This window comes from Centruroides sculpturatus, unplaced genomic scaffold (assembly GCF_000671375.1).
Source record: "Centruroides sculpturatus isolate CEXI.00-Female unplaced genomic scaffold, Cexi_2.0 scaffold10, whole genome shotgun sequence".
In the NCBI taxonomy this organism is placed as follows: domain Eukaryota; kingdom Metazoa; phylum Arthropoda; class Arachnida; order Scorpiones; family Buthidae; genus Centruroides; species Centruroides sculpturatus.
The window spans coordinates 194685-222526 of record NW_019384396.1 but is presented as its reverse complement, the minus strand read 5'-3'; the positions used below and the strand labels follow the sequence as shown (position 1 = coordinate 222526).

Genomic DNA, 27842 nt, shown 5'->3' with positions numbered 1-27842 from the left:
TTTCTGTAAAAACTGTGATTAAAATATCTGGCAACATTAATCTATTCATTAGTTAAATTTCCGAGATTTTTTTTTTATTAATTTAAAATAATATAAATCGTATATTATTTTATATTTTTTAATATCTTTTAAGTTTAAAATAATTTTTTTTTCATTTTATAAAATCATAAATATAGTAAAATTTAAAATTTCTCAACACGTGATTGATTCCCACTATCACGTGACCAAGATTCCTCGTGAATAAAGTTCGTCTGCCAGTAAAGCGTAGGTTACATAATTATTTTTATAAAATATTGATATTTTCCTCATTAAGTACCGATTTTATTTTAGAAATTAATGTAAATATATATAGAATTAAGCATTTATTAACGCCAAATAATTATTTTGTGCTTAAATAACGTGTTTTTGAGTTAGGCTTAACGCTTTAAGTTGTTTTGCGTCATTTATCACACTATTAAAATCTACGTCATATAACGCACTCACGTGATTAAAACGAATCAATGACGTAATAATTAGTTATAGATTCATTTGCATATTTCTATCGGATCGCTTGTATGTTTTAATTTAAAATTAAAGATATTATAATAATAAGAATTAAAATTAATATACTAATATCTTTAATTTTAAATTTTTTTGTTCTACATACGAGCGATCTAGCGAATGAATTCGATGACGTGACGATAGCGTCACGTGGTCGAGTTAATTTGCCGACATCATCACGTGACCGAGCTAATCGATTTTCAATGCCACGTGATCGACATCATTATCATTTGGAGTTTTCCTTTTAATATTATTTATAAATTATACAGATTATCTCCTATGTAAATATGAACTTATATATGTAGATAAGAATTGTTTGTAGATATATTTATATTATACGATTTTAATTTCAAAATAAAATATACGAAACGTAATTGTCATTGTGGTTGTATGGATGAGTATTATAAAATATGTATAAACGTATCACTACTACGTTTTAAAACATTTTATTTACAGAAAAAAATAATTGGGAAGGCTCTAGCACGACTTTTCCGCCTCTCGAACAGCAGGTTAAGCCTTATTTTCGGGTAGGATAAGTTAAAAAAAATTGTAAAGGTCAATGATTGTTTTTAATAAGCTAAGATCTCGTTATTAGTAAATGCCCATTAAGTTTGATCTCATCTCCTGTATCTCCCCTCCCTTTTGACTTATACACTCCAAAATGTACTAGCATCAACGCTCCGTATATAAAAGTATTCCTACTAAATTTCAAAATTTTTGGTCATTGGGGTCCCGAGATATAAAGAAAAATACAAGTCAACACACATCCATTTTCTTCTCAGTTTTGATTTCGGAATCGGACTTCAAAATGTCGAGCAATGCAAAAATCCCAATCAAAATTTAACCTTTGTTTGTTCTCTAACAGTAGAAAAAACAAAAACACAGAAGAAACTAACGGTAATTAGTCGGGAGCGAAATCAATTCGCATCATTTTAGCCGAAATTACACCATTTAAAATCGCACAACGTGTCGTAACAATTAACAACACGTTTGGGAGCCCGTAATCATTTACAAGATTGATTCGATTCGCAGTTTGAATCGATATAACGAAAATTACTTAATAAACTGGATTTTGTCTCCCTTCGGAATCGCTGGTCGATCTCTTCCTACCCTATAAATTTAATTTGTAAGCCATCTCATAGATTAACATCCCTCGAGTACTTAACTACACCCTCATCGAGGTTTCAATTCTCTTCCTTTTAATGGTGTCCTGCACATTTGTCCAGTGTAATTTTATCTTTAATAAAAGCTACACTCTGTCGAAATAATTATATCAAATTTACGAATTATTTAATAACTTTCTAGCATTCTAAAATTATCCCACCGATTTATAGATACAGTGACGGCTCAATGTTAAATAAATATAAGAAAGTCACGGTTAATTCTCCTGTTTTTATCGATAAATAGTTACCATAGAGATGATTTTAACCCAAATGTCACATGGCTTGTTACGTAAAGTATCCTAAATGAATGTAATTAAATGATAAGTTATGAATGAGTTGTTTACATGGAATCGTATATGATTGTGTAACAAATTTCTTTCAAAGCATTTAAACATTATACGTATCGATTATTGAAACGATAAAAATATATGTTTGTTGATAATGAATAATTTATAATATTCAAATTAATTACAATAATGTGATATCACAGACAGTCATTTATATTCTGTAAATGTATTAATACATCTATTCTATATAAAATAGGAATTTTTTAGTGATTCTCATCACTATAAATGATAAAAATCGTTACCAAATGTTAAAATTAATTCACAAGATTAGAGAATAAGATATATTTGCCACAATTGGGGTCCCGTAGGCAAATTATTACTGAAGTAAATATTCAAATCACCACGCACAAGATTATATTATGCTGCCAATTGTGCCCGTGTTCGAAAATATCAGGTGAGACGTGCCGACACGCGGAACAAATTTGTTCTTTAATATCAAATTCGGACGAACCCCGAGTAAATTCTGAGGTGCGAGGTCAGTGGACCCGGGTGGCCACTCGATACGTAAATACGGCACGGTCTATTATATAAAATTAATAAATAAGTCGGTGCCAAATTTAAAAAGCGTCGTAAATTAAGAAAACTGCACCCAACTGTGGCAGAATGGCAGCACGCAACAAAAAGAAATAGGCCTATAATTTATAAATAATAATAATAAATATTCTTTATAGAAATATAAAGAAATTATATAAATATGCTTTGGACACATCCTTTATTTTAAAATTTTGTAATATGGTGAGACCTTATAAAATACAGTGTGGTCGCGCTAATCCGAATCCCTGGTCATCGAACACTTACCGTTCCCGATAGTAAAATAATGAACTTGTCAACTGTATCCTTGAATCCGACGTGTAAATAAACTTAAGTCACGTGTTCCGAGCATCGCGGCTCATTATTTCTGTGACCCCGTTTGACTTAACATCAATTTTAATCTCTATTTGCTCTGTAAAGTACCTTACAACGGTTAAAATGGCATCAAACCGTAAGCGTCATATCCCCGTTAATCCGAACCACCACTGGTCTCAATTAGTTCGGATTAGCTCGACCGTACTGTACGTGCCAAATTTAAATAAATTTCTTCGTGGTTTATTTTATCTCTGGCGAGTGGCCGTAATTTTGTATGACAATTTCCTTTTGGCAACCGTAAATAACTACAAAAAATTATTCAATCGTCGTTATTAAATTTTCTATCCACGAATTTTCTATTTACTTACATTTTTTTATTTTTACTTTTTTAAGAATCGATCGACCGTAATGTTTACACGCATTAAATAAATATGTTACACAGGTGTATTATTACATTCTATTTAAAGAGTTTCCATTTTATTAGTACAAATTCGAGGAGATAACTATTTTTAGTGGAAGACGTTTTGTAGTAAACAAATTTAGTCGCATTTGGGACAGTATCATCTCTATGGTGACTATTTACCGACAAAGTGGCACGCAGGTTTACCTCAATTTTCATAATGTTTACTTAACCTTGCACTGGTAAAAATCATGTGCACTACTTAAATTTTATTTTTCGTTCCATTAAGAATAAAATCTACAGAAACGTCACAAAGAAAACATAAAAAAAAAGACAAGATAAACTATTGTATACACATAAAATGAAGCCAGTACGATGTTTGATACGATAATTAGCTAAAGCTTTATTTTATTAAAACATTAGTCAGTTTTCTCTTTATTAATATAATAATAAGAGCGTGAATTGTCTTGGTGTATTTTGTCATTGAATTATCTTGAAATGGAGAGATCCTTAACACCTAAATAGGGCCAGTTTTCCAGTGTGTCCTTTTGAGAAGCACCTCCCCCTTGGCAGATTTCCCAAGTGTTGTGTCGTCTTATTTCATTAACCCAATCTTTTTGAGAACATTGCTGTAATATTAGCATTAAATCGAGGTTATAAATGCATTTTTTAAACTTAAGCGAGATCGATATTTTTATAATAACACACTATACGCAGAGAAATATAATTTAAAAGTTTAAATTACGACTTTTTATTGTAGTGAAGATGTCGATTAAGGAGTTACGAAATTTTCTTTAGAGAATCCATGAATTCCATATAGATTTATATGTCTTGTTTATAAATGTTATAGATTCTATGAGAGAATGAAATTATATTTATTTACTCATCTATCAATTTTTTTTGTAAAAGGGGTTATTTTTCTAAAATTTATCATTTAAATAGCTCGTGTACGATCGTAGGTTACATTGAATAATGTTATTTTCTAATTTATTTTTTCTGAGAAAAAAAATGATATTCCTAAATAGATTAAGTAAATACATAGATCTGGCTCGTAAGACTGAAGAAATATTCTTTTCTACTGTCAAATTAATAAAAGTTGATACCCGGTTGAGGGGTAATATATAAAAGTCACACGTAATAAGAATCAGGTATGAAATTATTAAGAAAATGCTGACTTTAGACGAAACCTTATATAGATAGATTTTAAATTACACCTTAATATTAGTTCTAAATTCGTCACTATATAATCTGTAAAAATAAGTTTTATTCGAACTTATTTTTTTGCATAATTTGCATAATAACATCAAGTGACAAATAAAATTACACCTTTGTTGCATTTTATCCTATCTTTGTGATATAAATGCTGATTAGAACCGACGGTCGATTTCAAAAACTGTTAATATATATCATTATAAATAAATTAATTTCTGGAATCTGGAGAAATCTGCCACTCCATTGCACACATTTATCCACTAGTCTACAGGAACACTGCGGAATGATTGTAGAGTGTCTTCCATATGTAGGTACGAATTTGTTTTTCTTTTTTAATTTATTACACGTTACATTAGGAGTTTTTTTTACTGTAGTACAGATTAATTACATTAGGAATTTATTCATTTTACCGAGGTCATCCGATGTAACTTGATACCTTAACGAATTTCTAAATGGACACACCCACTTAGTTTTACTTTCCCGGCTGTTATACATAACAGAGGGAAAGTATGGCGATCAGTCAAAAAATACCCCCCCCCCAGTTTTTACATTTCTTGACTCGGGACCTTGAAATATCGAGAAATGCAGAAATTACCCCAGAATTTTTTATGTATGGATGTTAAGTGTGTTTGGGGTGGCACGATTTTGTTCGCCAACTTTGAAGCTTAACAACTCCTGTAGTTTTAAAACAATAAAACAAAATGTTAATTTCAATTATTTTATTCTAAAAGTTAATTTAATTACAATATAATGTTTGAAAAAGAGTTTGCATTCTACATTTGTTAATATAAATAGAAAAATATACATAGATGATACTGATCACTTGTTTAATACTCTTATGGGCATACAGGTAAGAAATGGCAGATTTTCCATTAGGCCTGGGCTTAGGAGTTCAAAATTCAAATAATAACAATGAAAAAATAATTTTATGTAGAAACAGTTCACAAAGGAATTAGTACAAATTAAAAACTTAAGTAGAGACACAAAAATAATACCTATTGGTTGAGAAGTATCAATAATTAATATATATTTTGCACAAAGTGATAGTACTATTCGTGGGTTTCGAATAATAGTGCCCTTTGGATATTTAAAAATCTGTAAAAGTTCAATTATTGCAGAATTAGTTATAAAAATAGAGCCACTTTGTATCAAATGATCCTATTACTTTGGGATACTGGCATATTGTAGGCCTAGGGGTGTTATATTTCTGAATGTGCCACAGCAAGTTACAAAGTCCACCAATGGCCAAGTGGATAAAAACCACTGAACATTGGTAGTTAGTCTGTACCTCACTCTGGAGTTTTTCTGGTTTTGCCTAACACCTAAGTAGGTTACAGTTTCCCATTGAAAGTCCTGAGAGGCACCCTCTCCTGGCAGATCACCCATCAATCCAATCCAAAAGCTTACAAAATTCTAAATTTTTAATAAAATTAGAAATGTTGAGTTAATGGACACACGATTTAGCAACAACATATAACAGTTTATTTTCCATTTTTTTCTCAAAGCACAATAGTGATGGATTATAGTTTCGTGGGACCCAGACAAATGTGAATTAGGGGCACCACGTACAGTGTTGACTTCAGATATTTTTCTTCAAGAAAATATTTTCTTACATTGATTTGGGGCTACAGACAATTGCCCTTTTTTGCCCATAGGATAACATACCACGAAAGCATATGGAAAAATTTTTCCATTTTTACAACTGTATGAAATATATAATTTACACAATGTATCAAATGCTGTAAACACTATTTGATATGTAGTATTAATCTTAATTAATTGGTTTATATTTTTTGAAATCATGCCTTTGTAGATCTCATTCAAAATTTTCAGTGTAATTTTGATTATTAGATAGTAAGATATTTGATTATTACATATTTATGCAAGATGATCTACTAGTGCACAGCTATTAATGTTTCTTGTGTATTTTGTAAAAAAGAACATAATGTATAACAGGTAATAATTTGGTTTAAGTAATGACCATTTTACAAATGATTATTAGTTAGCATTTCCCTGTGACAATACAATTATATTGTTTCAAAACTTATGTAATATTAAGCATTTATGCTTATTTTCTTTAAGATGCTAATGTTCTTGTAACAAATATTATGTCTTCTTTATATTGAAATCAAAGAATTATAAGTGATAGACATGCTTTTTCACTTACTAAAAAAATAAAGATTACAAAATATAGAAACCTTATTTAGAGTTTAGAGTAATTTTTATCCTTCAGTGAGATTTGAATGTTTTTTATAAGTAGATTAAATTCGCATTGATGCTTTTAAAACTTAAAGCAGTTAGCTTGTTTATTAATGCTGTTGCATTAATAAACAAGCTAACTGTTTCCAGTATGCATCTTAAAGCTATTGGTATAAGCTTAGCTAGCATCATATAATCATTTATGTTTACTATATAATTCCTAATGGTTTTTAAACATGACTTTACTTGCATATCTTACTGCATTCTTTTACACTTTATGCAAATACCTTTACTCCTTTTTGGTTATTATATTATTTAAAAAATTTTTGTATTACTTTTACCATTATATATATTTAATATTTAAACATTTTTTTGTGTATCTGTCTTATTTATATTTGTTTGCAATTTCTATTTGTTTTATTACATCAGTTGTTTTTCTTTTTATGTATTTTATCTTTTTTGTTATGGGTTATGTTATTTATTGGGGAGGAGATATACTGTCCAGCAACATTTCCTAATGTAGATGAAATAAATAAGTAAATTTATTAAAAATTCTCAATTATATAATAGTTAAAATTTTATTGTGTATATTGTCTCCATTAATTACAGCTTTAGAAACCATGAGATTGTAGAATAATAAGATTATTAGGATATTGGAATAAGTATACATTTTGATACTATACTGCCTTTTCATTTGTTTCTAGTAAAGTTGATATGTATTTGTAGTTTAAGTGTATCTCTGTATTTTAAAACCAGCATTATGTATCTTCCTCAATTCTGCAATCTTAAAAATACAATAATAATTGATATTTTTTGGGCTTCTTAGGGCTCTAGTAACTATACTTCTGTATATGGTTATCCCCGACCATAAACTCTATTTTGGGGAGCTGTATCTATTTTAATTGATGCTCAAATGTTAAGATATGTAATTGTTCATTCATTTTTACCCTTAGGAATATCATATTCAATATAAAACAGACAACATAATTGCATTATACTAATGTTATCTTATGCAAATATTTTATTGCTTTTCATTCTTTCACAATGAGCAGTTATTAATTATGAAAGAATCAAACACAATTTCTTACTGCTTTAATGCACAAAAATATATTACACTTCATGCACCTGAATTTTTTTTTTAATTCACTTAATCTGTAACAAGTGAAGTTGTTGATTAGAGCAATCTCTGGTATGTGTTTTGCTTCTGTGATGAAATGCATTGGAAGGAACAGGCCTGACCTTTCTTTTTCTAGAAAGGATATTGTGTTTCACATCAAACTCGCTTTTAAGTTCTTATTGTTCTTTCTCAGAAGCAATGAAGGATTTGGCTGTCAATAAGTTTTGGCAATGACAAAATGTTGAAGAATGCAAGGGAAAAAGTCCTTTGCATTCTTCAGCTTCTCTTCTTCACAGTCTGATGTAGGTGGCAATAAAAAATTTATCCAAATTTTACTCAAGCTCAATTTTTGCCAGAAAGTTTCCTGTTTCTATTCAGGACTTTATTGGGTCCAGATTGAGAAGTTGTTGACTTGAGAAACCACTTTTACTTCCAAACCTTTCTCATTAGCCTTATCTTTAGATTCAGTATATGATTCATGACTTAGAGAATATATGGGATTGTAACTTCTTTTTCAATGTCAATATCATTTGAATCTAGGTTTAAATCCTCTCAGTTTCTGATATTTCAATTAAAGCTAAATAATAATAATTGATGGCATAGTAGTCTGGGCAATAAAGCATTGGAAAAAATAGCAACTTAATAATTAAACCTACTGGCAAATATTTTTTTCAAAGCATGCAGTTACCAGCCTAACAAAGCATTGCATGGATTTCATTGTATTGGATGTTTTTTAGAATACCACCTTTATTCTTATTAAAATTCAAATTGTCTAATTCATTTATTAAATAACATTATATTATTTTCAAAAATATCTTTAAAAATTCAGATTTCAATTAATTAATCAATTTAATCTACTTAATTATCTCCAACGTACTGTATGTTTTTTTAGGAATACCCACTATTTGACAATTCAATGGTTGCAGATAAAAGAAATGAAATATCAAAACATCTACTGTAATATTTGTCAGGTCTTGCTTAATTCATAGCTATTACATTAGCTGATATCTAGCATCTATCTTATTATATCTTCAATCCCACTATTCAATGTCTTGTTTTGTTTATTAAGTTCTTACAGAAGAAAAAAAGAAGCTAAGTTTTAAAATTTATAGCTAATACTACAAAATACTGTAGCTTTATATAAACATTATAATGTTATTTTTAACTATAAATTATTAATTTATTTTTGTTGAATATTTTAAACTTGTTTACAACAGGAAGACGTTATCAATATTTTTGTCATTTTATATTATTGGGTTGTTTGAAAAGTAATTTCGTTTTTTTTCTGTGGAAAACTAAACAATATTTTTATAATAAATAAACATTTTATTGAATTATATATTGACCATTTTGGTCAAATACCTGTTGTCATAGTTTCTGGTAGTAGCATGATTTCCCATTCATAAAAGTTTTGATCGTTGCTTACAAAAAACTGATCCAAGTGATTTTTGACATTGTCATTTCAAGTAAATGTCTTGCAGTTAAAAAAAATTTGTATAGACCGGAACAAGTAGTAATCAGAGTGTCCTCGATCTGGTGAATATGGTCGGTGCAATAGCACGCCCCATCTAAGTTATAACAGTTTCTGACAAGTAACCAAACTTGTGTGAAATTTGACATTATTGTAGTAAAACACTACACCTGTTTTGTTGATCAATTCTGGCCGCCTTTTCTGTTTGATGATATTACTCAATTTGTTTACTTGATGACAGTACACTTTCGAATCAATTGTTAAATTGTCTGGTAAAAGCTCCAAAAAAATAAATTTCCTTAAAATCCCACCAAAGAGAGCATCTCTCTTTAAGAACATGTAGAACCCATATATCAAGCTTTGAAACAAAATCAATTTGTTTCAAGTAATCATTAAATTTGTCAAATTGAACCGTTATCTCTTAGTGATTTCACGTGTTGTTATTCGGCAGTTTGCTTCAATCGGTACTTTTATTTTGTTTTCATTGGCTTCAACTGGCCATCCAGAATGTGGTGCATCTTCAATATTGAAATTGCCAGAATAAAATTTTGTAAACCAGTTTTGGCACTGTCGTTCTGTCAATACAGCTTCTCCATACATGTCGTGCAATTTTTTTCTCGCTTGAATGGCATTCTTACCATTTTGGTAATAAAAGAGCAAAATATGCCGAAAATGCTGCTCTCGATCTTCCATATTTGATAGGACACAAAAAATAAACAATTGCACAAAATCAAAGAAAATTTTTTACAAATAAGCCTTAAAATGCTAGCTGTCAAAATATATAATGATAATATGGTTTAGAATGAAAATGGCGGAAAAAATACGACTAATCCGTCTAGTGGTAAAAAAAACGAAAGTACTTTCTGAACAACCCAATATTTTAATACGCTAAGAATGCTCATATAATTGATCTGACATTTTTATCTTGTTTAGAATATTTGAATTGCTGATTCCCTCAGTATTTTAATTATCAAATGATCTGACATGATCACAATGACAATATATATTAGATTGAATCTTTATATAAATTTTTGGCAAACATAATACTGTTATTGCAATATACATTAATTAATTTTGATGCCTTTCTAGCAAATAAGTTAGTAAAGTAGCAATGGTTCAAGTTTAAAGCAATACATCGCTTTAGTTAATATTATATTCATAACTGTTGCAGCTTGAGACGATGCCTCTATTCTTTAAGATACTGATAAATTTTACTTCTATATGCAAGTTATTTGGGCTTTTAAAAGGTTTGCTAATTAATATAGTTTATTATTATCTGATTTTGGAATGGCAAATATTTATGCATGTATTTTAAGAAATTTTATGATCCCATTACTTTAATTAAAGTTAAAAGGAGAAACAAACCATTTTTAATAACAAAATCATACAAAAATTGATAAATGACAATACATTATCAATTTTTCATTGATATGCTAATTTTCCAGACAAATTAAAAAAATCTAGCATCCACTGATATCTTTTTTACTTTTCCTTAAAAATCTCGTCTCTACGGGATCGAATCCTCTTTCTTTAGCACCGATAATGGCCCAATTCGGCGTATGAAGCATATAGTCCAATGATGTAAATGTTTCTTCTCCATTACTTTCGTAATATCTTCTTATTAACTTATGAAATTTTTCATAGTCGATCCAAGTTCTCCATTCACCATTTATTTTAAACTAGATAGTAAAATAAAAAAAATTTATATAAATTTTCTTAAACTGCTAGGTGTAACCATAAAACATTTTGAGCACTACAAAAATCTGGATAAAAAAAATAAAAAATATACCAATATTAAAATCCAACAACCAGTAAAGATTAAATGAATTTAATAAGAAGCAAATGTTTTCAGCGAATTTAAAGCTACCATTGTCAGGTTTACAATTTGTCATTCAAAAAGGATATAGAACAAATTTTTAAACTTTACACCAGCTATATCCTGATTGAATGGAAGGTACAGTTTTGATTTTTGGATCTCGGGGCCTTCGAGGCTTTATAAAGTCAATAAGACATTTGATTACTGTGCCTTTTCTTGCATACTTAGACTAATCCTTTGAGTGACTTATTAGGCATGTTTGGTCAAAGTGAGTAAGCATATCCTTGTTTGCTGTAAAAGTGACCAAAGCTGTTGTCATCTGCTTTTACCTGATCAAAGATTGGTGTGTATTAGTCTGATGTAATGTAGAAGTTGATCTACTGGTACCAAATAAACTCCTGAAAGATTATTTCTGTCCAGTTGGTTTTTTAAACAGTTGGACTTCTATAGGCTAGGGTAAGATTATTAGCTTTGGCAATTTCCCTGAAGTTGTGTAGCAAATAAGTTATACATCATGTTGCTTAATTAGAATCTGACTAATGTTTCATTAGTAGTAGTAGTTATCAGGTTGTTTGTACAGCTAATTATAAAGAACTCATTACTACTTCATTATTTTCTAGGAAAGATAATTTCTTAACAGACTGTAGTCTACTGTACATAATAGTTTTATAAAAAATTGTTGTTATATTTTCAGATTCTAAGACCACTACATTTTATAGTTTTCTCACAACTAACAACGTTTAATGGTCAATTATTATTCTCAACAACGCAAGTACAATAAATAAAACTGTTCAACAGTATTGATTCAAATTGTTCAAAACTTGATTTATAAAACCGATAACTAAAATGTGTTAAAGTCAAAATATAAGATCATCATGAGAAAATCGTTTAATCCCTTCCTTCAAGAAAAATTTCTATTATCCATGATGTCATGTGACATCATAGAAAACTGACAATTTTAATGGTATTTTTAAGTAGTTGTGGTTAAATACCATGCCAGGAGGAAGTGAATTGAGAGGAGAAAAAAAAGCCAAAATATATATTATTATGGTGGTGCTGGTTACCCAGAAGGGGCCATAGCTGGTCTCTAATAGGACCAAAACAGCAATTTGTCATATAGAAAAAAAAATCCTTACATTATTATAGGTGTGTTTTGGTCTGGCAACTCAATGTAACATGTCTACAAGAGAGATTTAATGTGAAATTAGAGCAAAAGTTTTCCCATTAATTGTTTGGAAAATATTAAAGAAAAACAAGAATGCAAATTACATAATTTGGACTTGCTCTTTAGTTTTAACAAGCACATAAACAAGCAAGATTAGAATGGGCCAAGAAGTATATATCCTGGACCAATATGGTGTTTTCAGACAAAAAGAAATTTAACCTTTTAACAGTGGACTAGTAGGGTATGGTTCTGCCCCAGTAGTGGAGAATAAACATGGGAAATTTTTAAAGTATTTTTCCATGCATTTTTTCTCATTACTGTTTTGGATAAAGATTCTGTAAACAGTTATGTAACTAGTAAAGAAAAGTCTTTTTTTTATTGTTATATAACTGTCTACAAAATCTTTTTCCAAAACAGTAATGAGAAAAAATGCGTGGAAAAATACTTTAAAAATTTCCCACATTTATTCTCCACAATTTTTTTTTGCGGTAGTTTTATGCTAGTTTTTGGCGATACCCCCAAAAGAATTTGACTAAATTCGTCACTCACTGCTGAGTGATTAATCTTGATAGCCCAGATGGGATTAATGCATATTGGAATGATTTGTGCAAAGCACAAAAGGCATTTTTTAGTAGACAAGTGGATGGAGGCTCTGTTATGATGCTAACCTTGTTCTTGTTAAAGTTAATAACATTAATTAAAATCTGAAAATTAACTGTTATTGGAAAACATTTGCTCCCCACTTAGTACTATTTTCTTCCTCTAAAATGTGATCTGCCAACAAGACAATGCCACATGCCATAACTCAAAACTGGTTTAATACAAAGAAAATAATGTTTTACCCTGGCTATCTAGAAGTACTGACTTAAAATCCCCCAAAAGTTTTCACAGGGATTTTTAAGTCAGTTTCAAATGTTCAAGAAATTGAATGTGAAATTGTGCACCAATGGTATAATATTGACAATCATCTACTGAAAAAATTGGTAGAATCGATACCATATTTGTTTTCATTGTGGTCTTATAAAGTCAAATTTTCACTGTTATTATCAGATAAAAATGAACTCTTCAAATACCTAAAATACCAGTGAGAATAGCCAGCCTCCTGTGGAACGCCAAACGATAATTGTTTCCTCATGCTATCTCCTCTCTACTCTGTAATGCTAAGGACCATCTCCCAGGTATCTATCGCATCCCCATCATTGACCATCGATACAACCTCCACCTACAATACACATCTGTCTCAAGAACATCAAACATCTGTCAAAAAAGGCTTAAACAATACAGCTTTGACCACATATTCATTCGTTCCTGGCATCCAAGTGGACCTCCTATATTACAAATCCAAACTACATGTGCTGAAACATCTAGAAGAGGTGAAATTTACAAGACCACCCACTATTATGCAGCTATAAATTTTTGAGATGTTGACTCCTTCCCCTCTGCATGGAAGTCGTTGTACGAACAGTAAACCCCCTCTCCTCTCCTTACGTCATACACCCCACCCCTTCACACGTGTTCAGCAACCCCAGTGTTTTTTGCAGCAGTTTGCTTGCCTGACGACGCCCATTTAACATGGGCATAAATGTTTGCACTTAGTGTTTAATTTTCACTGTTATTAGTCTTATTAACTAAAATGTATTAAGATTGTTGATTATTATTCTTAACAATTAGTTCAAGTTTTGAACAAAGTAAATACAACAAATAATTGCCCATTAAACATTATTAGTTTTGAAAAAACTAAAAGAATGTAGTGGTCTTATTATATTAATGACTAAACTGTATTTATATTTTTTAACAAACATAACATTATTCTGTCAAGTTTTCATTATCTAGAAATTATGGTATGAAATTAAATACATTGAGTAGTAGTTGGTAACTATTCACATAATTCAAATGTCAACATATTATTTGCAGTGTAAATAAATGTAACATGCAAGCTTTTTCTTATTGCATCCTTGTTGAAGCAGAGCATTAGTGAAACTTCTTCTACGAGTCTTACAGAATTGTACTCGTTCTCAAAATCCATTTGATAGATTTTGATTAAACTCTACAATTTTCCATTAATTGTGTTCCAGAATCCAAAAATGCAATAAAAAAAATGGGAATCCATGACTTCATTTTCAAGATATAAGATCTTTTCACAAGCATGCATGACAAAGTCATGCAATGTTTCATGGTGTCTAGCACATCTTGTATGGGCTCATAGAATCAATTTTCTTTTATTCTTCATTTAGCTTCTTCTTTGGCTCTGTATCAAATTATTATTTCAGCAATCCAATAGTGCTGTTTTTTCCCAAACTTATAACATACAGAAGTCATTGTGATAAGTTTTGGAAAAAACAGCACAATTGGATTGCTGAAATAATAATTTGTTATAGAATTGAGTTTGTTCTTAAAATTTAATGGATTGATTTTAATAAAACTTTACATTTCTGGGTTTCTTGTTTCAATGAAAAATGGCAATGTATATATGTAGGGTGGATATCACTTCGACAATTGTACATACACGAGGAGAATAACTCTACAAAAAGGCATTAAGAGTCTCCTCATGTATGTAATGTGGGTCCATTTTAAACATAAGCAATTTCTTGCAGGATTTTTTAACTTTCCTGGCAACATTTAAAACTGCATGAGTGGCATAATCTGTTACAATATTAAATTATTATAAAATGGCAAAAAGCTTAATTTTGAAAGTAGGGATGGGTGTTAAAAAAATTGTAAATGCTAATAATGAGTAAAATCACCATTAAGTCCAACCCTACTGGAGATATACATAACCCTTTTATCTCCCCATCCCATCGACCTTAAACAACTAAAATTTAATAGCATGAATATTAATTTTTTGAAGACAAAGTCCTTCCCAAAAAATAGGAACCACCATTTATTAACTGTGTTCCAGACATTACACTTTTGGCGACTGACCTTCTCTTTTAGGCTACTTGTCGCCTAAAAGAGAATATATATCCAGTTTATGTCGCCAAAAGTGTAATGTCTGGAACACAGTTAATAAATGGTGGTTCCTATTTTTTGGGAAGGACTTTGTCTTCAAAAAATTAATAATAATTATAACCATCGGACGAAGATTTACAAGCATGAATATTTCTAATACACAAACCTTCCTGCAAAATTTCAGAAATTTTCAAAAGCACAGGAGTTATTAAGCTTCAGAAAGTAAACAAAATCATGCCACATATTAACATCCATACATGCAAAAAAATCCAGTTTTTTCTGTATTTCCAGATGTTTTAATGTCCTGAGTCCAAAAATGTAAAAATCATGGAGAGGGGGATCATTTTTGATTGATCGCCATACTTTCCCAGTTTTGTTTTCAATATATAAAGCCCCCGAAAGTCACAGACTCCTATTTTTACTTTCCCTCTGTTATATAACAAAGTAAGGAACTGGCCTTGGTGGGGGCCTAGTGGCTGGTTAGAGGATCCAAAGATCCTGTTCTGATTCTGGCTATTGATGAAGTCTAGAGACTTGAGCCTAAGTTTCCAGTTATGTCAGAGTATGATGGGCCATGCAGACTCACATGATAACAGAAGGGAGACTTATTGCTGAAATTAGAGGGCCAAAATGGTCCCTCAGGAGGCAGCTATTGCAGCTGCTATGAACAGGATTCCTAGGGAGGTCTTCACTTTACCTTGTCTGAAGAGGAGTGTAATTGTTTGTGCTTGTCTGACACAAGTTAGTAGCCCTGCCAATAAGGAGTAAAGCACCAGCAGGTGCCCCTTGTGAGGCCTCACCTGATGGGCACAGTTGAAATATGGTAGGGATCCCTGTCACACTAGTGTGGCCGGAGTTCCTCTGCCCTCATTGGCAGCAAGATGCCCCCCTGCCATACTCACTGGTGAAGTTCCCGGTGTCCTCTGTAGGTCTGGGGATGCTGGAACATTGGACCTCTTGGATTCAAACACTGTTTCGGTACAAGAACTGGAGGCTATGGACCTGACAATCCTTATCCTCTAGAACTCAAGATACGCTCTCATGAACTCCCAATTCTCCTTGGTGGCACAAGGTCGATGGTTGAACGCATTACAAGTGGACAAATGTAGTTGATCTTGCCAAAGCTCATGGTAGCATGGACCATCTTAAATACTTTTTACATGGTAAAAGAGAAGCAGTTTTCTAGGAAGACAGGACTTTGCACAGCTGGTGCTGGCTAAAGTCAGTGAGGCGAGGAGTCATACTCCCATTGCCAAAGCCTTGCTGGTGGCCAGGGGGATAGAGCCAACTTCCTTATGTCTTGAGGGGAAAAGATCCATTATGTGCTAGATGGGCCATAACAACCCCAGAGTACCAGAAATGGGAAGAAAGCATCCTAGTAGGGATGAAGCGGCAGCCCAAACCAAGCACCCAGCAGGGCTGGGATGACCCTGGGAAGGTAGCCATTTAAGTGGTTAGCTGTCCTGGCAGCGGGCCAAACCAGATGTGGGGAGGCTCTTGCATACTCTGATTCTCAAAATGATGTGGGGCACCCATGGAAGATTGGAAGTAACCTCAAATCCTTCTTACTTAGCCAGAACCAAAACCAGGATCTTTGGATCCTCTATCATTAAATAAATTTTTATTTAATGATGGCTGAACAAAGAGAGTTAGTGCATGTGACTCATCTCTCAGCAATGCAAAGTAGAGAATCCCGAGCTAATGGATGTTTAGGACCTGACGACTCCCTAAGAGGGAGGACATGGTGTATCTGGCTGGCACCATGACCAAGAAGCAGGCCTCAAAGTTGGGATTGCGGCCAATTGTTCTTGAAAGGGCCAAGGAGATCATCGATCTAGCATTCGACTTATGCCTAGAACAGATTGACAAGATCACCTCAAAGACAGAGGAAGCAGTGATCAGCCACACAGCAACCATGCATAGTGAGTAGAAGAGGTCCTGCAGCTCAACAAGTTAAGCATGACTCAGTTTTTGGTTTAGCATGTCAAACAGCTTAGAGTTGTACGCCAATGTTAGAGAGCTGGACATGAGAGCAAGGAAGGTTGGTCCCTATTGGGTTGTATTGCCAGAGCCCAAGCATATAACTTGGTCTGAATTTAAATGTTCAGACACCTCATTGATTACTGGGTGCCCTACTGCCTATGATTAAGATAGTATCTTTGACCCTGTTCCACCAGAAGCACTAGAAAGTACAAACATTCTGTCACTGTAAAACAATGTATAGTACCTCATATCACAACTCTTAACATCCATGCTCTCTGATGCAATGAGTGAACCTAACAGAATTTAGGCCTAGGAGTAAAAAATGAACAAAGCAATTGATGGTGATTGCTTTATTCTTGGATCGTCTCTCCATACTCTGCAGATTCAAGGATAGCGTCTTTTGTGGCGGCAAGTGCAAAGTTCACTTGTCCATGTCTGTCAAGTATTGTACAGGGACTGCTTCTTTCCTTCTGGCTCTAATTCATTTCTATTGCAATACAACAAAGTCATGCAATGTCCTAGTTATGCAGTGGTTTATAGAGACATTTCTGACTACCTATTTGAAAGTTGTATGTTTTCTTATCTTTTCTATCTACTCTCCTCAAAATGTATCATTGTTTAGTGCAATTGCTGTTGTTGTGATATTGGACCTACCCCGCTGACTGTGGTTTTGTTGCCCAAATCCAATCTTTCTCCCTTTTTACAACCCTTAGTAATAAATAAGGATAGACAAAGAGGGGAGAGGGGGACAGTAGAGTTAGTGAAGTTTGAAAGTGGACAGGTAAGGATAAGAGTCTCTACCATATGTGATTAAAATTTAAAACAAATGATAGCAAAGGTTTTTTTACTCTATATTTTTTGTATATTTATTAAATGATTAAAATTTGTTTTTTTTTGTTAAGATATTTGACTATTTCAATTTGGTACAATGAACCGGCAGGCTGGATTCTCTACATTGGTGCAGCTGACAGAATAGTGAAGCTAGATCAATAAGATTTGATTGATGAAAAGAGTGCTTACGATCCAGAATAAGAAGAGTGGATAGTGGGTCATGGCACAAAGCATAGTACTGTACCATATTATGAAGAGATTACCCCAAAGACTTTTTGAGGAATATACAGGTTTTAAACTGCAGAAGAGGTAAGAAAATAATATTTTTTCTTTACTTTGTTGCAGTGGAAATCTCATGGCAGAATGCTAAGCGTAAAGGGAGTTAAAAAGGAAGATCTATGGATTGTGGCGGAAGAGCTTCGTGGCACAATAGACAATGATCTGAAGGTATGAATGAGTTAAGGGAACTTTAATAAAATTGTCACTTTTTATTATAATGACTCGAATTCTGATCTCAACTGTTGCTGAAAGGGAGAGGGAAAGCTAGCGTAGATTATCAATAACTAATAATCAAAGCAGGACAAGTAACCTTGCAGACAGCCAACCTGGTGATAGGCCTGATATGAGTACTGAGAAATTAATTAAAAGTGTGAAAACATTAAAGCTACCAGCCTAAAAATAGGAACCTATTTTTCTTATCTGTAGAGTGAGCATTCCAATCAAAGAATGTACCAGTGGAGATACTGATTAATATTCTGGGGAGAAGACCATAAACATTTTAATTTATATATATGACACAAGATTGACTTACTTTAACTAAATAACCGGAGTGCTTATGCTCGATAACTGCAAATGTTTTTGAAGCCCCTTCTGGGCTGCTCTTCTGGCTTCTACCCTCATTCCATTCAAGCTGGCTGTTAGTATTCGAACACAACACGCTCATGCACTTCAATACTTTTAAATATTGAAATGCATGAGCGTGTTGTGTCCCGAATTGAATGGAATGAGGGTAGAAGCCAGAAGAGCCTAGAAGGGGCTTCAAAAACATTTGCAGTTATCGAATATAAGCACTCTGGTTATTTATAACAGTTAAAGTAAGTCGATCTCATGTCATATATTCAACCCAGTATGTGGTAAAGTTAAAAATTAATTTATGTAACCGTAGACAAGTTAAGGTTTTACACCTTAACTTGTCTACGGTTATATAAATTAATTATGTAAGCGTTAAGAAATGAGAATATGAACCATCAGCTCAATGCTGCCTAGAAAATTTCCAAAGAGATATACAGAGCCTAAAGTCTAAGACTCTTCTGCAATTTATGCTGAGACTATAATATTTCCAAGCCAATATTATATATTAGAGTTGAGGAGAGTGAAGGATCTTGAAACTTTAAAATAACTGTGTCGGAAAAATTATTCCAGACGTTGGATGCTGACATGGTGGCTCATATAATCGTTCATCAGGGGGAGGGCTGGTTTAACCCTATTGACATGGCAAGAGAGTGCAATCTATATTTCAAAAGGAAAATCACTAACTGAAACATTTGCAAAGATTGTGACACCTTTCAGAACTTCAGAGTACTAGTAAGAAGTATGTCCCCCACCGAGAGATGAGGGACAAAAAATGAATCTAACTATTGCCAGGAAATGAAAAGGAAGGAGTGCTTTATCTGTAGATCAACTCAACATATTTCTAAATTCTGTTCACAGAGGATAAAGAATCTGTCCATAAACAATAATCACACTCAATGATCATCGCTAGAATGACACTATTGTGCTGTCGTTTTGTCTCCAAACATACGGTTAGAATGCTTTGAGGGTAAAACAAGTAGTCATTCAAAATAATTTGTTAACATTCAACCCCTATAATACATTACAGTAAACATAGATGGGCAAATACCAAAGCTATCATAGATTCGGAGACTGGGGACGATACTTCTGAGTAGAAACTAAGGCACAGATAGTAAAGGTCATTATGGCTGTTAAAGACCACTGCAATCAAAATTTATTATCCCCTGTAAAAGTTATGGTGGCACTGACCAAGAAACTAAAGGCCCCTTGTCTCATATCACCGGGTATTTACAAAATGGTGAAAGAAGAGAATAAAAACTTCGCACAGGAATGGAAATTATCAGCTGCTAACTATGGAGGCACAGATGTAGACAAAACCTGAACATCAAAAGAGAAAGAATCATAAGATTGAAGGAGAGTATATCACTGAAAGTGATGAGGGAGATACAGAGAATGTGCTCCCTGGGAAAGGAGTAAGAGATGAGTCTCTGTTGGAGCACCACTACAGAGGTAGGGGACGAAAGCAAACACATGGCCAAACCTGGTTGATGTCCATTTTGCTGCCATCAATCCCTATTGCGCTACCTTAGGAGAGGACCGCCAGAGAGATGACTGTTCCGGGATTGTTTCAGCCTTCTCACTTATGGGGCACAATCCCAAAAGTTTGGTTCCTCTTGCCACAACTACACTGTTCACCATACCCAAGAAGAAAGATGTTGCACAAATTAAACAAAGAGCAAAAAAAGGAATCTTTGCAGGAGAAGGAGCTAGAAAAAGAGAAAGAACGAACTTCTACTTGAGAAAAGAGGGATGACTGCAAAAGTCACCTGGTCTCCTCTAAACACAGACATGACCACAATCATTGAAGACTACACTGGAGATCAAGGATGGCAGTAAAGAAACCACCATAAGACTCATCATGCAGATGAAGTCTCCACCAGCAAAATGCCCAGACTGGATGCTGTGGTTTCAGAGAGTTCAATCAGTTTCTCTCTACTGAAATCAACAACCCTGCGAAGTCTACCTTCCTTAATTGCCAAATCGTCATCAGCCTCCATCACTTTATATGTACCAACCCCTACTGTATTTATCACCCAGCTGCAATTTCATCCCTCATCCAACATCTAATTTGGTGAATGAAATGGGTTTCTCTACCTCCAACCCCACTAAACTGATGGAGAATGTTCTGTGTATCATTTCCGCTCCTCACTACTCTGCCGATAAAATAAATTCAGAATGCAAAGACATTTCTTTCAAACCTAAAATCAGACCATTTGACATTGCTCAGGTGGTGCAACAATCTCATTGAAATAAAGATTCACAAAAGAACATAAACTATCTTGCAGAAGAATTGCAAGAATAATTTGATTGATGTAAAAAAAAGAAAAAAAAAATTGTGTATTGTGTCTATGAACATTATAATAGAATTGAGCTTCTACAAATATCTACCCTAGTTCTTTGGGAGTTTAGTTCAGATTCATGTTTGGGTTACCAGCCTAATACTTATCTTTCAGTGGGAGGTGTAGTGAGTGATACTGGACCTACTCTCCCGACTGCAGTCTTGTCAGCTCATATCCAATCTCTTCAAAAGCAGTCGTAAAAGTAATAAACAAGGGTGGGCAAGGAAGGATAAGAAGAGTCTTGGTAACTGCATAGGATTGAGTTTCTACAGTATATGATCAAGTGTGATTAAAGTTAGTCAGATTTCTTAAAAAAAAAACAATTTCAATTTGGTGGGAGGGAATCTGTGAATGCAGGCTGGATTCTCTACAGCTGTGAACCTTTTGATTATTTGAAAAACAAATTTGTATTTGGAGAGAGTTTTTTCACCACTAACTACCATGTATTCAGTGAATGACACAAAATTTTTGAAAGAAGAAGACTTCTTATAAGAATATTGTATGGTTGAAAGGAAATAATGAGTATTTATTTTACCAGAAAAATTAGTTAGGCATTGAGAGTTAAAATCACTCCATATAGTGTTTGGAAGATTTACATTGAAAATATAAATTGTTTTTGGCATAATGTTGCAGAACTACCTACAGTTGTTCAATCCTATTTGTGTGAGTCAATTTGTACTACACTCCATGGACAGATCTATACAAAATATCATTGTAAGAATGTGTTTTTTTTTGTGATCTGTGGTTTTTAACAAGTTTTGAACCTGTCTATACAATCAATGTGAAATATTTTCATAAGCAATTATTGTTTCTAGTAATGTGATCAATGTTTTCTTTTGATTGTACTAAATCTATTTTCCTGTAAGAAGTCTGTTTCTACTCAAATATTTCATGTTAATGAGTGACAAGATCTGAAAAAATTTAGGCGTTTAGTCGTCATAAACTATACAATAGGTAATTGAAAAGTAAAAAGTTCCCTCCAGAAGTGTTATTCTATTAAAGAAAGACTCATATAAGTACAGAAAATAAAAATACCCATCAATTCTCGTCATTTTCAGTAAATTGAAAAAAAGAAGTGTGTATATATAAAACAATATTTGTCTTACCTTTTCGTGTGCTATTAAAACACAATTTGAATGTTCGTGCTCTGCAGCTATAGCATAATTAGGAATAATATTTACTAAAGATTGCACAAAAGTTAAAACTTCTTCGTGCCAGGGAACGTTTTCCATCGTCAAAGTACTTGCTTTCGATGTTCCACAATATGTCACTCCCTAAATGAAAACAAATATGTAATGTCTAGTCGTTGTTGTTAAATTGATATCAGAAGAATACAATTCTGAATTTTTCAATTCTGAAGCTTAAAGTTTTGTTTGTATTTGTAATAATTGTTATACATCTACCATGTGGTTACAATTCAGCAGGGGTTCTTGATTATGTAGAATATGTGATTGAAACTTTAAAATTATTCTACATAATCAGTACATTGAAATTACAGCTCTTAAGAGAAAGAGCTGTAATTTCCTAGTAATAATGTACTATAAACAGATTACAACCTGCAAAGAAACCTTAAATTATTTCCAGTAAGTGTTTAATATGAGAAAATTTTCTCATATATACTGAAAAATTGATTTTATGTGAAATTTTCAGTAAACATCTGTTGTGATAGTTAGAAAAAACATTGCATTGACTCGGATTAAATGACAGCTCAACTATCAACAAACATGGGAAAGTTAACAGTCAGTTGCAAAAGCGGCTTGATTACTTCAACACAAATCATTGACGAGCTCGCACACCTGCAAACGTAACCTGCGTGGTCTAAACAACCGAAGATCACGTGACGAGATTCCCACATCATTCATATAAAAGGTGGAGACACCCGAAGTTCTGCGTGGTTGTCATATAGATGTACAGTTTGTCACACAGAAAAGCATTCTGTCCAGAGGAAGTCGAGGCCCTTCCGGCCATACGAACTTCCCCAAGATGCCATATCTAAGACAGACATACATAGGAAGCTCTGCTCGCCGAGAAGACAAATATCAGGCTCCATATCCGGGCGAATGTCTCTGAGAAGACGTTGAATAGACACCGTCATTCTGCATCTACAAGGTATCAGTAGATATTTGTAAGCTCCCTTTCTTCGCATCATTAGGCACATCCCACGTGGCATAGGAATTTTAGTTGCCGCCTTGTAAGATTTTGTATTTAACTACATTTAACCTCTTATTGTATAATTATCATGTATTCATTATATTTAGATGTATAATAAACTGTTTGATTGTCCGTTAAACCCTGTCTATTACTTGGAAACCGAACACCTATTAACAACCACACTCACTTCCCACTCAATTTAAAGACCCTCCTATTCTTAAATAGCACTTAAGAACTGCGAGTTAGGACGCAACTTAAATTATTTTAAACTTTGTCCTGTCAGGATGCTGACACCAGTTAGGATAAAGATCTTGCAATCTTTGGGCTTTACATCTTTAAAAGCCATCCGATGACAACATGAGCAGTCTTTGCCAGAATGTAGCCAATTAAGTGGTTTATAGGGATCCTCCTATAGCTCCCAGTTTCTCACATATGGATTGGAGAACATTCATGTATCTTTCAGAGGTTAATGCACTGAGTTTTCAACCAGTGGCTTACATTTAGATAAATCTCTCCAGTTTGTTTTTTATATATTCTGTAGACCTCCATATCTTTCACTTACTATCTTCATATCACAAGAAAGTTTGAGAAAAATGATCATTTTGTTTCACCCAGAAGAATGTAGACTTGGTCGATTGAATGAGTGCAACTCTTGGAGGTATTCAATCTTGAAGTTTGGGTGGATACTTTTAGTGGCTAACTTTGTAAGTTTTAATATTTAATTCAGTTGAGCACAAAATATAAACTATATTACCATTACCTTTTAAGTGCATTTTGAAATATTAAATGGATCATTTGCACATGATATCACTTCTAACCTAAAACTAACCACAGATTCAAGCATTCCTGAATTGCATTTAGGTTGTGCAGTAAAGTATTTAATTTTGTTTAAACAAAAGGCAGGAATTTGCATTTTAGTTATGATAAAATATCTTGGAAATGTTAATCCACTCAAATTAGCAAATACGTTCCCAGAAGATTATTATTATTAATGCATTTCTTATTTTACATAATTAAAAATTATTAAATATTAAATATTTAATACAATCACATTAATAAATACAACCAATACAGCAATATTTTCTCACATAATAGAAACTGTGATAAAAAGAATACAATACTCACCTTGATTTCGATAAAATCCGGCCGTCCCAGTTCTATTAATTTTGCATATCCTTCAATTTCTTCTGTATTCCATGCTTTGACCAATGTTAATCTATACACTGTTCTTTGACCCTACAATTTCAATTATACTTATAAATAATTTATTAAACTGATTTTAAATGTTGTAAAAATCGTTTAAATTAGTTCTACAACTAAGTATAATAAACATTAAATAATTTTTATCAGACATCATGTGATTTTTTTTAATAATTTTAGCCAACAGCAACAAATGTGAAACAATATATTATATCCAACAAAAATTTGTAGTCACCTTCTTTTTTTTAAACAGCATAGTAAAATAAGATTAATAAAATACTTGCTAATTCTTTCAAATAAAATTTTATATAAATAAGCACATTAATAAATTTATAGCTAATTTAATCGGTCAAACATACTATGTTGGATATGTATAAATGATAATTACACATCAGTAAAAAACTTACTGATATTTACATTTGTCTATTAATGTGAATACAATTTTTTTCGGGTAAGGCAATTTCTAAATTAAGTGCCCGATGCAAAATTTAATTCCTCTTATTTCTATTATTAAAGTATAAATGTATAACGAAAACATAAGTGTTACATATTTCAATTGACTCTTTAAATGCTTCATTGGACTTTCAAAAAATGCAGAAGAGAAAGTCAAAATCTCTATCGGTGCATCATATCAATAATATCACTTAATTGCATGCACCAAATTCAACAGCTTGTTTTTTTCCTTTTCAATAATTCAACAAAATAAAAAAAAGGCTTTATTTTGAATAATTTGTCTAAATAATAATAATTACCAACTGTTTTGTCACAGTGAACATCTCAAATGAAACAGGATTTTATATTCCTGTTTCATTTGAGAGCTGTCCTACAGAGTGTTGGATTACTGGACGTGACAGACTATAGAGAGAGACTACTGTATTTGAATCATTCCTTATGGAGAAAAATGTAACTCATTTTTAGTCTGTTTGAATAACTCTGCCAAACATTCACAAACAACCTATTTATCTATCCATAAGTACAGTTATGTGAAAATATACAAAGTAGTGAACCCACTGTGATGTGTTATGATGCAGGTTTTTAGATAAGTGCACTGAATGCACTTATCTGAAAACATGTATCACAACACATGAACAATTATGTTGAAATAAAAGAAAATGGGGAATACTTCATTCTCAATACAGATGTGCCTCAACTTATGTTTTGCACTTACAATGATCAATGCAAGTGAAACGGAGGCATGGAAAAATGGTTAAAATTTGAATTTGAGCTGTTCTAATGATGTGTTAATGATCTTTCTTGAGACATTTTTAAAAAATATATACCATCTTATATCTACTTATGTTTTACAGTATATCCATTGTGTCTGCGAAGCACTCCACTGTGTATTCTGCTACTGGTGAAAAGAAGAAGAAGAAGAAGCTTATTCTCAATGAGAAAATTCAGATAATATGTAAAAATGGCAGCTATGTCAATTGCTCATGAGTTTGGGCTATTACAATCAATGACAGCCCAAATTTGCATTATGTATTGTAATCTTGTATATAGCCTATTTATTTACTTACATTTTTGACTTACGATATGATGGAGTTACAATGCACGTCAAGGAGAGATGATATCTATTTCCTATCGCATAACTTCAAAAACTATTTGACTACAAGAGAGACTAGTACAACCATTTCATTCTAGAACTGTGGAAAGAGCAAATTCCATTTTTCCTTGTTTTTGAATTAGTGGTTTACATTAAAAAGAACAGAACTAGTTTTTGTGCTTTCAATTGGATCATTTGTTATTCTAACTTACTATGTACAAAAATAAATTAACAAAAATAAGAAGGAATTATTACTTGGATGTTTGTATGTTTCATGTAAAAATCATCCTAATTGTTTAATTTGGCAACATAATTATATTGCACAATATATATAATGTGAGATCCGAATAGCCCCCGGGTCTAAATTAATAATTTAAAAATAATGTTAAAGTTTTGTCATAAAATATTCTTTCATTTGGGATGGAAAAATAACGTTTTTTAGTGTGGGAAAACAGCTAGGAGAGTCACTTCCTTCCAGGGAAGTTAGAACATCCTCTGTTTTTCCCTTATCTGCCAAAAATCTCGCTTCGGTGGGAACTGCTTACCCTTCATTTCATCCCCTTCCCATCCGTTCACGTGGATATTGCCTCGACTGATAATTGGTCGTAGATGAGAAGATATATGGCATGTTCAACCGAATTTGGGGAGTTTGTCAGAAATCTCATAGAGGAGAGACGTCTCCCATACTGGCTCCCCAGCTCCCTTAGGAGTTCATCAGGAGATCTGATAGTAGAAAGAAGTCTCCATATTGGTTCCACACTGCCCTTAGGAGTTCGTCAACAGACCCCCGAGCATTAAGACGAAGTCCGAACAAGCTCCTGATGGCCAACGCCCTTAGTCGAATCACAGAGAATAAATCCAGAGTTAGCGCTTAGAAGATATACTTTAGTATTGTGCACATCTCAATCTCCCATGGAATGAAGTTTGAGAACTTTATAAACGAAGCGCCTTTGCCAACCGATGAAGATGATGAGTGACAACTAAACCAGGTTGTATGTTTAATAGCGATATTGTAAGCTCTCTCTCTCAATTGTGTATCGGTTAAAGGATAAGTTCTTATATCTCTCGACTTATATTTATATATTGTGATTTGAATTAATTGTCTCTCATTCGTTTGCTTATTATAATGGTATTAATCCATTAGTGTATAGTCACAAATATATATATGATTGATTAAATTTATTCTTGTTTATTTGTTAAAGGATGTCTCATTATTATTATTTCTTGAATAGGATCTACAGCATAAATTTCACGCGTGTTTATCCGCGTTACGCAAGTAGATAAACTGGTGTCGGGAACCTGACGTTGTGATAGAGACTTCACAGTCTTTAATCCTCATTAAGCCTGAATATTACAGCCCTCCTATGAAGATTTAAGATCAGATCTCGCGATTCGAAACTTTAGAGAACTATTCTCACGGAATAGGCCAGTAAGTGGTGTAAACTTAGTTCTACGTCCTGGTGGATCTCACAATAATTATAGATTCATTATTTGTGATCTGTAAGACTAGTATTCTAACAAGGGAAGCCTGGGTGGTTGTCATCACTGATTTCAACAAAACTTCATGGATGTATAGTATTTACTGTTGCTTAAACGCTGCAGGACCCACTATTCAGGCATTCTTAAGAAAATCACAATCGAAGTTTTTCTATAACTATTAAGTACGCAGAAGCACAGTTCACGTGTCTGTTATCAAAACAAAATGTAAAGATTGT

The 27842-nt window shown here is 32.7% G+C and overlaps 1 protein-coding gene and 1 long non-coding RNA gene across 3 annotated transcripts in view; one reads left to right on the top strand and one right to left on the bottom strand.

Moving 5' to 3' along the window:
• The first annotated feature begins 176 nt into the window (after positions 1–176).
• Positions 177–27842, top strand: LOC111618403. The gene is made up of 3 exons (XR_002755569.1): positions 177–264; positions 18111–18486; positions 25889–27842. It is a non-coding gene; the product is annotated as an uncharacterized LOC111618403 (long non-coding RNA).
• LOC111618399 (S-adenosyl-L-methionine-dependent tRNA 4-demethylwyosine synthase-like) overlaps positions 10120–27842 on the bottom strand; it is a 50245-nt gene continuing 32522 nt past the window's right edge. The window contains exons 12-14 of one of the 2 annotated variants that reach the window (XM_023359919.1): positions 24507–24617; positions 22337–22504; positions 10122–10974 (exon numbers count right to left, since the gene is read on the bottom strand). In XM_023359919.1, coding sequence (XP_023215687.1) covers positions 10756–10974; positions 22337–22504; positions 24507–24617 — 498 coding nt within the window. In that variant the 3' untranslated portion in view covers positions 10122–10755. Of the gene's footprint in view, positions 10975–22336; positions 22505–24506; positions 24618–27842 lie in introns of both variants that reach the window. The other variant, XM_023359920.1, reaches the window with a different exon arrangement.